Source organism: Cryptosporidium bovis, assembly GCF_009768925.1.
Source record: "Cryptosporidium bovis isolate 45015 chromosome Unknown contig_1, whole genome shotgun sequence".
NCBI classification, from domain to species: domain Eukaryota; phylum Apicomplexa; class Conoidasida; order Eucoccidiorida; family Cryptosporidiidae; genus Cryptosporidium; species Cryptosporidium bovis.
The window spans coordinates 231,006-243,143 of record NW_027125030.1 but is presented as its reverse complement, the minus strand read 5'-3'; the positions used below and the strand labels follow the sequence as shown (position 1 = coordinate 243,143).

Below are 12,138 nucleotides of genomic sequence, written 5' to 3'. Positions count from 1 at the left end.
TCCAAAGTAATTCTACTTTGAGTTATTATGGACAAAATACCAAATAAATATATTGTTTCAATTTATTTATACTATTTTGTATTTTCGTGTGGGTAGTCATTAAATACAGCCTTGCAAAAATAATTTTGTTTGCATGCAAAATAAATTACATGCATACATTAGAACCAAATAGCTGTTTATTGTATATTTTAGCATAAATTCGTGAATTGTTCCTTTATTTTTCAAATAAAATACGAGATAACTAGTTTATTTGAGAGTGATCAAAATAAATAGGTGTTAATAACATGTTTTTGTTATCACCTTTGTCTAAAAAAGAAAATTTGGTTTTTTTGCTCATTTAAACAATAACAAGTGTTAAGAATTCATGAGAAAAGATAAAGTTAACATCTAAAGGCTAAATTAACAGTAGTTTGAGATAACTTAGATATATTATCAATCAAGGCACGTAATTGAATGTGGACTCTTTCTCGAAAAAGTTTTGACTTAATTCGGTGTTATCGTTGAGTATTCTTTGCAAATTTGACTCACAAGAACACGCTTCTCTGTTTTTGTGGTTACAATTCAGCGTGATAAACTCTCTTTTAATAAGTCTAATTAGTGCTTTATCAATGTATTCGGTAGTTGGAATATCAGAAATGTTTGGATTCCAATTTGAATGAATGTGATTTATTATTTCACTGTACTTATTGCTTTTGTTTCTCTTTAAAAGTCTTACAATAATCGACTCCAATTTGCAAACAAGTTCAATTATTCCAGTAAAGCAACCACTAAATTTGTGTCTTTTGCTGCATAAGTAAAATTCACCATCTTCAACAAAGGATGATGAAGACAAGAACGATGATGATAAAGATGACGATGAAGAAGAAGATGATGATGAGTAGTGTGTCAAATTATGAGTTATCTGCGATTTTTCACTGTATATAAATTCTGACTCTGAACTGCTAGTTGCATTTGCTCTTTTTCTATTATTACTCCCATTTTCAACTAGAGGGTAAACAACCTTTCCAGTTACCGCCAAGGTTGAACTTGTATCACTAACAGATTGTTCCCCATTTAAGTTATAGTTTACATTACTGCTATTGCCATTACTTGCACTATTTGTGCTTTCAGAGTCTATTGCGTTTCCAGATCCGTTATTTTCAAGCAAGGATTTGACGTCACCTTTTGAAACCTCACTATTTGTATTTTCCAACTGATTCCTAAAACATTTGTTTAAGTCTTTCAGACCTGAGTATGAACAAGATGAATATAAAAGGCCAGCATTGTTAATGTTGCCAAATATGATCCTTTTGTCATTGCATAAAATTTCAGTTTTTTTCCTGTCATTATCTTCTTCTAGAATAATATTATGATTATCTTTGTATACATAAATTCCAGAAACAACCGATTCACTATCTGAAGTTACTTTTTCGATATTTTTTTCAACTCTAGGTGGAACATTGTACAATGAATAAAAAATGTCATCAGATCCAATAATTTCGGAAAAACAATTACTAAAGTACTCGTACTTGTCGTCGTCTAGGTAAATATCTATATTCCAAGGATAGTTAATCCTGTATACCTTTGAATTTAATGTTGGAAAATTTATTCCTTCCACCAAGTCGCTGTATTTAAGAAAATAGTCGTTTCTAATGACAAATCCAGTTGGGTTCTGGCTTTTTCTTGATTCGCTATTATCTTCAAAAAAAGGAACTGATTTCTTAAAATACTCGATATTAAACATAATCCACCTATTAATAATACTGCTTCTTTCAAAATCAACGTTGTATTTAATAAAAAACTCAGTGGGAAGTAATTTTGGACAAAATATCAAGCTACTACTCTTTTTGAATAAACAATTATTATTTAAGACAATGTCACCAAGACTTATTATTTTATTTGGATGTAACCAGCTTTTCCAGTCTTTAATCTTGTCCATATTAATTTGTGAGCTAGGAATTCCTTCTATTCTCAAAAAATTTTGTCCAGGAATGATAAAACTCAATAAGACCCTAATTACATCTAAAACAGGCAGTTTTGTCCCTTTAATTAAGTCAAACAATCTCATTTTCCCATCGTTAGATTCGCCTATATAAATGAGCACCAAAGCTGTACTTATGGAAGTTAGAATTTCGACCTTCTTAAATTGATCATTTTTTTCTTTAAGCGAGATATCATTGTAAACATTAAATCCTATGCAACTTAAAATAACAAAACCGGTATCTAAAACCCACGTTAATTTTCTATGCGGATATATTTTACTGTAGCTGTTTTCAATATTCTCCAACTCCAATTTAATTTTTTCAGGTAAATTAATGTTAGAATAATTTAGACGAGAGTCTAAACTATAATTGCTGCCTAAATTATTTGATTTACCTTGGTTTCCACTCAAATTCTTGAATTCAACATCAAAATATTGATTTGAATGCAAATATGGCGTTTCGGAAGAGCTAATACTTGTATTTTCACTATTGACTTTTAAATTAGACGACTCAAATTCGTTTGTGTTTTTCATTATATTGATGCTAAGATCCATATTAACAAATTTTGTATTGTTCCTCCAATTAAAATCACAAGTTATGAATGCATTAAAGCAACCGGTACTCAAACTATTTGAAAAAAGAGAAATTACACAATCATCAAGAAGATAATCAAGGCTTTTTAATGATGTATTCTTGCATTCATTGGTGGAGTTTAAATCAACATTGTTTCTACTGTTATTATCATTGCTACTTCTGGAATTTGCCTCTCTTTTGAAACCAGATCCTAATTCGTCTCCCTCTTCATTGTAATTGCTTAATGAAAAAACACTATTAAATTCACTTCCAAAAATTAAATTTACAGAATCGGTGTTCGAATCCATAAAACTTAAAAAGAAATATTCCATTGATATACAAATAAGCATGGAGGTTAAGTTTCTTGCTGGATACAAAAGTCTGTTGTTTCCTAAACAATTAATTGCCAATAACCTTTTGCAAAGACGATCTTTATAGTGTGAAATTACAATCTCGCTGTTTGGAAGAATCTTAAGTAATATTATTCCAGAAATAATGTTATTCATAAACAATTCAAGTTCTGTAATGTCAATATAACTTTCCAAAGAGTTTAAAAGATCAAATGAATCGCTTTTAACTGAATTAAAGTAATCACATATAAATGAGGCGTATTTATCGAACAATTTGCCAATCCAATCTAAAGAGAACGCCCTGAATTTCAAAAAATACTCTTTCGAGTTAAAACTCTGAAACGTACCCGTATATTTTCCAAATTCAGAAGTACCAGGAGCAAAAGAGTTATCGCTTCCGAGAAAAGAAGGAATGAAAAGATGAAGTTGTTGTTTTCTATATAGTTCAAGTTTTTCGTCTAGCAAATTAATGTTATTCTTGTCTTGAAACAAAGAAATAAACGAATATATCTGAAGAATTCTGTTATCTATAAAAGAGTTTATCCAAAATGACAAGGTGAATAAGCACGAAAAGTGGTTTTTAGAAATATTTTTCTGCAAGTATATAATAAGTCCGTCATATATACCTTTAAAAATAAATTTACAAATAGTATTATCATTCAAAAATGAATATTTTGTAAATTTCCTGTATTTATTTAAAATTGAAAGAACTATCTGAATGCTCTTAAATCTGTTTGACAATCTCATATTATCGATCTTAATTCCAGAATTTAAGTTGAAAACCTCCAATTTCATTGCCTTTAATACGTCTTCTAGTATTGATTCATATATAACATAAACAAAATAGACCATACTTGGTAGTCTGTCCGAAAAGTAATCCACAATACTATCCTTCTTATTGTTTTCCCCATTAACTAAACAACCCAGTCCAAATATATTTGCCAAATTTAGGTTATTTTTCAATAATTCAAAACTTATCTCTTTTAAAGGAAACTTTAATTTTTCATACACTGACGCATTCTTTTGAACGCTATTTAAAAGATCATTTAGTATCTTAAACGAGTTTTGTTTGGCTGAATCTTTAAATACAAGTATGTAAAACAACTTTAATGCACAGTAATTATCGTTATTTATGTATGTACTTAGACTGTCTTTTACAAAATTATTACTGTCAAAAACATTATTATTTAAATTTAAGTTGTTTTTCTCGTCTATATATATAAAGTTATTCAAGCATCTCGAGTTTGAATTTAATATTTTTTTTGAAAAAAATTGAAACAATATGTCCTCCAGTATCTTTAGGGACTTTGAATAAGAAGTTTTTGGAAAAATTCCAATTAATCTTCTTTCTTCGTGAACCAGTATCCAGTTTATCAAAATACAGCATTGTTTCAAGTCTAATACATCAAAAATTCCATCAAGCCTGCTTGTATAGTAAAATATAATGCTTTTTAATATGGGATCCTCAACCGTTGTTTTGTATATATTTAAATCTGTTTCTTCTGAAATAAACCAAAAAAGGCCAGATGTTGAGTCAGAACTTTCTTCTAGTCCTATTTTATTCGAGTCTATTGTCCTTGATATTTTGTTCAAATTTGTAATTATTTTTTCAACTTTACTTCCACAATCATTAAAGTCATCTACTATTTTTTCTCCTGTATAATTGTTTTTAGACTTTCCAAAGTTAAGTCCTGCGTCTATTGAATTAGAGTTAGATATTTCTGTGGTGCCAATATCAATTCTGTCTGCAGCGTTGCATCCAATGCTCCCACCAGAATCTTCACTCTTGTTTCTACCTAAAAAGCCCCTTTCAGCATTTGCAACTCTTTTTTCTGGATAAACAAAAGCTGAATCCGAGTCAAAGTCAAATGTGTTAGTTCTCTTTAAAGATATATTATTATGTGTATTGCTATTCATTACGTATATTATATTGTTTACAACGTTGTATAGAATAGATCTGTAACTTCTTCCCGTAAGTTTCTCCATCTTTGTGTCCGATAAAGAGTCAAAATTGACTGAAAAGTGGGTTTCAACCATGCATTTAGAACAAGCCCCCCTTAAATCGCTTATGAAACCCAAACAAGGTTCCCCCCGTCTCTGCAAAGATGAAAATACATTCTCATCATATACTTTATAGGTAAAAAGCGATCTTAAACTCTTTTTCATAAAATAATCTCTTTCAATTGTAATAATATTCAATATTGCTGCTGAAAATGATACTGAAAATGGAAAAAACACGTACTTATAAAAGTAAAGCAGTGAAGTCGCTGTTAAATTTGGAGATGAGAATACATGGCAGTTGTTTCTATCCAAATATCCAAATATTCTCGTGAAAAGATGAACTAGTACACTAAATTTCGCAAATTCTTCCTCAAATATTCTTAAAAAGAGTAAACTTGGCAGATTACCACTAACCAAATTCGAGTATAATTGATATAAATGTGCATATCCAGATTTTATCTCGCCAAGTTTTTCATCACATACATTATCATCATGCCTTAATAAATTTTCACTTCCAAATAATTCATAGAAAATCTTATTACCACCTTTGTTTATAATCAAATCCTTAATACTGTTGTTCCATATTGTAAATAAATTTGCGTGTAAAAGTATCCTAGGTCCTATTACTTCCGAACAATAATTCTTAATTATATCTCTGCAATATATATATATTTGAATCGAATTGCATTGTGGTTCCGAAAAACGTATTACATTTGAATAAGATTCAATTATTATCTTATTAGAGAGAAAATGAGGCATTGAGTACTTTTTTCTTTGATTACCATCTTTATCCTCATAAAAGCTGCAAAATAATGCTGTCCATATATTTTCATTGTTTATTCCCCCCAATCTACAAATGTTAAGTATTTGTTCGGAAGAAATGACGGCATTAAAGTCGTCACTATTGTCTTTAACGTTTTCAAACCCCTCAAAAGATCCCATCTTATTCCCAGTTACAGGAGTTTCTTCTGTAATTCTCTCGTTTTTTTCTGATCTTTCCTTGAATTCATTAGTGCTGTCATGTTCTCTATTTGTACTTATGTTGTTATTTGATATTGAAGAGCTACTTCTGCATAAAAAACTACTCATTCCAAGTGAAGAGAGAAGCAGTGTATAATTTGTATTCAATTCATTTCCGTCATTCAAACCCTTAAATATTGAATAGTAAATTCCTCCTTCCGTAAAAAACTGGTTCTCCGCTTCAAATGTATTCTTAACAGCATTTGGTCCTCCCTGGTTTAAGTAACCTTTAGTAAAAGCTGAGTTTAACAAAAGGTTTCCTTCCCTAAGTCTTTTTATACCCTCGCCAGTTGTTACAGTTGAGTACAAGTAGTTTGTATTGATACTGTTGTCAAGGTCCGCATTATTTTTGCTATGATTGTTAAAATTATTATTACCTTTCCTATCTACACCTCCACTTCCTTCATTTTTACTATATTCACTGAAATTCTTACTGTTGCTCTCTAAAATTGGAGTTTTTGGCAAAACTCCAATTGGAACGAATCCTAATGGAATAGACTTTAAAAAACAAATTGTTGGTTTTATGCACTTTCTGTCTATTTCAAGCAGTATTCTGGAAACGTTGTTGTCAATAATAATGTTTTTATTCCCATCATTTTTTGAAAACTCACAAAAACTGTCCTGAACACTCATTTTTTTATTCTTTTACGAAAAATAAAACCGTCTACTATTAAACTAGCATACACGGACACATATATTACTAATATACACAAAAAAAACATCAATATAGTACGTCAGCACACTTAGCTACGATATATATCTCATAATATGTTATATTTGTATGTTATATCATAAGTGAACTTTATATTTACCAAATTTATGTCATTTATTTTGGTTCAAACAAAAAATATACACAAATTGCCGTTTTCCCACTTCAATAGTTCAGAACGAAGTTTCTCCTCCTATTACAAAACGCCAATAATAAATAACCAGTGTTAAAATATGTGTTCACACCACAAATTAAATGTGTATTAAATATATACTGTGCACATTAAAGCTTAAAAGATTAAACACACCAACAAAAATACACTCTAGCTCAGAAACCAACCAGATAACTATGAACACTATCTGTTTACGAGCTCTTAATTTTGAACAATATAATTACTATATCGAAAAAAACCCTTTATTTGAAGTTAAAACAAGGCAAATCTGCAGAGTGTCCTCCCAGCGCCAATATTTGGTGGATCGAAAACGCAAAGGTACAATTCCGAAATAAACAACTGAAATTTGCACTTAAGGCTTTATTTCTAATTATCTAACTCTTAAATTATTTGGTTTAAAAGCCCATTTCGTTTACCCACTTATGTGTTATTACTACTATCTTTGTACTTTATTTCTTTTTATTCCAATATTATTACCTATGAACCAAAATAAAATGTTTAAACGAAATAGGCGCCTAAACAAATAATATTATTATGTACCGGGGCTTAAATTAGCAAATATTCAGATTAGGGCAAAACTAACAATCAATAGTAACTAAAGATAAATCCTTGTAAAAACAAAATAACTGGAGCACATTTTCAGTTAAAACACATAAACTTGTTATCACCCACTAACATAGTTTTATAGTTTACACAATTGCTTTAGGTTAGAGAAGACATTGACCAATTTTATACTTGTACACATAAATACATTTACATATGTGCATATTTAGTCATTTCACATCTGCTTGAACGCAATTTAAAAGAAAAAAGAACATTAATAAAATATTATTTGTTGGTATATCTACGTACACATTGTTTGGATGGTAGTTTTTGTGGCAGCGTAAAGAACCTTTAAACGCAGAGTACAGCACTAACAGTACAATATTCACTTTCTTTTGTGTCATTTTTTATCTTTTAATTTAAAGAAAACTAACATAATAAGACATTATTTTTCAATAAAAACTCGAGATTTTGGTTTAATGGTTAAAATACGAAAAAAACAATGGCTTGTATAAGAAGAGGAACTATAGACGATGTATTTACAATACAACAAAACAATCTGTATTGTCTTCCGGAGAATTATCAGGTAAAATATTATTATTTTCATTCAATGACATGGCCACAACTTTTAGATGTTGCTACGGACTCGTCAGATGAAGGAAAATCTGTAGGTTATGTTCTTGGTAAGATTGATGACGACTTGGGCGTATCTCATGGCCATATAACATCTATAGCCGTGTTGTGGAATCAACGTGGTTTCGGAATATCTAAAAAACTTCTTAATCAAAGTCACGAAGGTATGATAATGAATTATAAAGTTCCATACTGTAGTTTGCATGTTCGTGTATCAAATACCGTAGCAAAGAATCTTTACCAAAAGTCTTTAAATTACTCAATAGATGGTATTGAATCTAAATACTATGCTGACAACGAGGATGCTTACTTTATGAAATTAAACTTTAAAGAAAATTCAAAAACTACAAAATAAATAGTCATCTCTTTTTTTTACATAATCATGTTCATTGTCACTATAGCTATAGTTATTAAAATATAACAGTCATTATTTTCCTGAATATACAATATTCTTATTTATTTGCTTTATTTATAACGTTAACTGTCTTATGTAAGCCTGTACTTACTGTATTTATATGTTATAATTTGGGGAAAAAATAATAAATAATATAAATTTAGAGAACCAAGTAAAAATTGTAAAGCATCAGTGATCATTACGATTATATAAACAACCACTTTCAATTCGCATGTATATTTGTATAAGTAACTTTATTTAGTTTTTTCGTCTTATTATATTTGCCTCTCCCTTTCAAGGTATTTGTGATAAGTACCGTCAAAATTGTTTTTGATTTGTCTCATAATTGGTTAACATGCCTCCGTTACACAATTAGTATTATTTTTAACCATGCTCATTAATTTACCTAAATGACTCTCATTTTTATTACCTAAATCAGTAATTTCTTCTGTATTCAGCTTTAAATTCCTTCCTTCTATATCTTCAGCGTTCATAAGTCCTGTTAATTCTTCAATATCAGCATTTAACTTTTCCTGAGGAATAGTTTTTGAATCGATTAATTGGTGAAAATTCATAGATAAGTCAGGATTCCTCCATTCCCATAATTCGCATTCATCAAATTTAAAATCTGGTACCAATTCCGCATCAACATCTTCTATTTTGAGGAATTTACCTATATTTATATATATTAATCATAGTTATAATATTATTCAAAGAAATATAATTTCAGTTTTATAAATAAATATGTATTTTAAACTAAAAAATAAATGCCAACTTACCACCTTCAAAGTAAGAATTCCAGTAAACTACATCTGGAGAAATCTCACCCAATGTACCGATTGACTTTTTTAAAATTTGCTTGTTTGAGCCGTTATTAAAATCACCTGTAGACCTACTTATCAAATGAGAAAAGAATTTTGATGCAAATGAATTCTCAGTAGATAAGGCTCTGCTTTCGCCCTCATTTTGCTTATTTGGATACGTTTGAAATAACCATATTAAATCTTCCATATGACAGACGAGTCTCGTATCACTGCAATCATATACAAAGGTCTTACAACCAACATCGTCGCTTTGACATATAATCCCTTTTGGAGAATTTCTGAACGAAAATTTTGGAACTTGAAATATATCTTTTAGTTTATTAGTGTTTGTTTAAACATATACATTCCAGCATTTTACTAAATGTGACTGTTCAACTTACCATTTATAAATGAATTACCAGTAACCTCGTTCCCCTTTCTCAGTGCCTCAGTCCATCTATGGCCACTATTCACAATGTAACCGAATACATTTGAGTTGTATTTTGAAATTCTTTTAACAAACATTCTAGCCGGACACTTTAATTTCAATTAAATAGTAGATTATATTAAAATAAAATAAAAAGAAGTTAATTATTTAAAACGAATGAGTAAATAGCTTTTATTATTTTATAGTTAACTTACACTGTATAAAAAGTCACCAATAATCCTAGCATACGCCAAGGCAACAGGTTCGTCTGCAATGCTATTCCACTTATCCTCATCCTTATTTCTTCCAACAGAAAGTAAATTAAAACCTGAACTTGAGACGAATTGACTGGTATCGTTCGCTTTATTGGATATACCCCCATCCATTTCAATTGAATTGTCCTTACTATCGTTTCTTACTTTTATATCACTATTATAAACATCCCCATCATCATCATCTTTAACTAAATTATTATCCTTGAAGATATAAACCTGTTCTTTGTCATCAGAACTACTCCTACCCTGTTGATTATTATTTGAAAAAAGACTTGACGTATATATTCTCATTGCATCTCCTGCTTTAGGACCAAATATTCTAGAAACGATATATCTAAAGGCAATGTTGCTTGTGGCTAGATTTCTCGATATTGATGGCAAGTATGAAATAAAGGACCTTAAGAACTGAACTCCCTCTGAATTAGTAGTACTTATAATTACATTCATATCTTTTGGAATTCCACCATTTAATGCCGAGTTCCTGCACGAATCTTTTATAATTTCACCATCAACAATCGGTGACCAGGAATGGAGTGCTTTTGTCGGATTTGACCTCACAATCTGAGCTCTTACCTCCATCTGTATCTCTATCAATTGCCTTGTTGTGCAACTTAATATTGTGGCTAAACATTTATTTGTAGCTATATTTTCAGCTTGTTCAGCCATGCTTTCAGCATCACTAAGACTTGTTTCATTTTGAGACAAGGCACCTGAATGTAAGATAACCCCCGACAAGTATTGGTTACTTTCTGGGGTAATTGAATGACATAACACTGATTTAGCACCTGCACTATGACCTGATAATATTATTTTATTTGGATCACCACCAAAATATTCAATATATTTTTTAATCCACTTTAGTGCTATTCTTTGATCTAAGAAACCCATGTTTCCATTTGATAAGTTTTTTGCTCTTAACCAACCAAATATCCCAAGTCTATAATTTATTGTCACAATAACAGCACCAGACTCGGCAAGTTTTTCACCATTGTACAATTCAGAACTTGAAGAACCAAGTAAATACAAACCACCATGAATGAAGACATAAACGGGCTTCAATTGAGCCATTGTTGCATGAACGACAGAAGATATATGAGGTTTTTGCTTGTTTATATTATTTATTATTGAATTGTTCATACTTGAAAGAACAACACCTCCCAATTGTGTATTATTATTCGCATTTGTTACATGTTTTGTTACCGTTGCAAATTGATTTAATAACTCATCTATTTGAGTATTCTGAGTGTATATATTCAGTGTCAAACATGATTCAGATTGGGTTTCTGGTTCAGTTCCTCTACATAAAAATGTTTTCTGATTTGTTTGTTGCGTGCCTGAACAGTCTTGTGGGCAAGATGAACCTTTATTTACAGATAAATCATAACTTTTAGGCATTCTGTTTGCTCTATCCTCATCCATTATTGCTGCCTCTGTAATTCTAAGCATTTTTGGAGGTTGAAACCTATTAGCCACACCATAACGTATATTATAATATGAGGTTACGCCATTGCTGTTTTTTTTCCCTATTAGTTGTATACCTTCTATCTCAACACACTCAAAAACTTTCGATAAATTTGTAAATAACAACAAAATGAACACTATTTTAAATAAAACCATTTTTAAATTATGTTACTATATTAAAATTTTTATTAAATAAGCTTTTGTTACTCAATTAATAGATATACTCATTCGTTATATTAACAGTATCACATTATTTATATTTATACCATGCACATATATATACACTCTTATTAAAACTATCCTTACTCAAAAATTCTTTATTGCAATTAATATTATAGGTTTTTTTCTTTTTAATAATTATATAAATTTCAATTTCACTATCTCATATTCCTACCTCACCAACAATTTATCATTATTATTCTTTATTTTTTATATTATATTCTTTACCCATTTTCGAGAGCAATTATATTTTATTTCTATGCTTTTTTTGAACGCTTTTACATGCATTTTTAAATGTTTATGCCAAATACATGCAAAGTGCGCCACTATGTGGGGACTGTAAACCCTTAATAAGTTATTTTAGTTTAAAGGGTTGGCGTGTCGGTTAAACTAAGAGCAGAAAGTAATGAATTTAACTTCGCGGTTGCTCTTTTTTGTGTTTTTTTCTGCCTTAATTGTTAGTTAATACTAACCACTAAACACAAATAGCTTGAAATTTTGAATAAGTAGTTGATTTGCGTGCTATTAGTGTTAATTTTTGGCTTTATTCTTTTTTTTGTTAATTTAATTAAATTTTATAATTAATTAGAAAGCTAA

General features: G+C 29.8%; 3 protein-coding genes across 3 annotated transcripts; 1 reads left to right on the top strand and 2 right to left on the bottom strand.

The window, feature by feature from the left end:
* Window positions 1-436: 436 nt before the first annotated feature.
* Window positions 437-6,538, bottom strand: FG379_000215 (uncharacterized protein; the record flags this gene model as incomplete). The annotated part of the gene is made up of 1 exon (XM_067326555.1): window positions 437-6,538. One exon carries the CDS (start codon window positions 6,536-6,538, stop codon window positions 437-439), a length of 6,102 nt encoding a protein of 2,033 aa, XP_067183169.1.
* Window positions 6,539-7,831: 1,293 nt separating this feature from the next.
* On the top strand, window positions 7,832-8,317 carry FG379_000214 (N-acetyltransferase; the record flags this gene model as incomplete). The annotated part of the gene is made up of 1 exon (XM_067326554.1): window positions 7,832-8,317. The coding sequence occupies one exon, from the start codon at window positions 7,832-7,834 to the stop codon at window positions 8,315-8,317; it is 486 nt and encodes a 161-aa protein (XP_067183168.1).
* A 389-nt stretch (window positions 8,318-8,706) lies between these two features.
* On the bottom strand, window positions 8,707-11,478 carry FG379_000213 (uncharacterized protein; the record flags this gene model as incomplete). The annotated part of the gene is made up of 4 exons (XM_067326553.1): window positions 8,707-9,029; window positions 9,136-9,489; window positions 9,561-9,696; window positions 9,802-11,478. The coding sequence occupies 4 exons, from the start codon at window positions 11,476-11,478 to the stop codon at window positions 8,707-8,709; spliced, it is 2,490 nt and encodes an 829-aa protein (XP_067183167.1).
* Window positions 11,479-12,138: the final 660 nt, after the last annotated feature.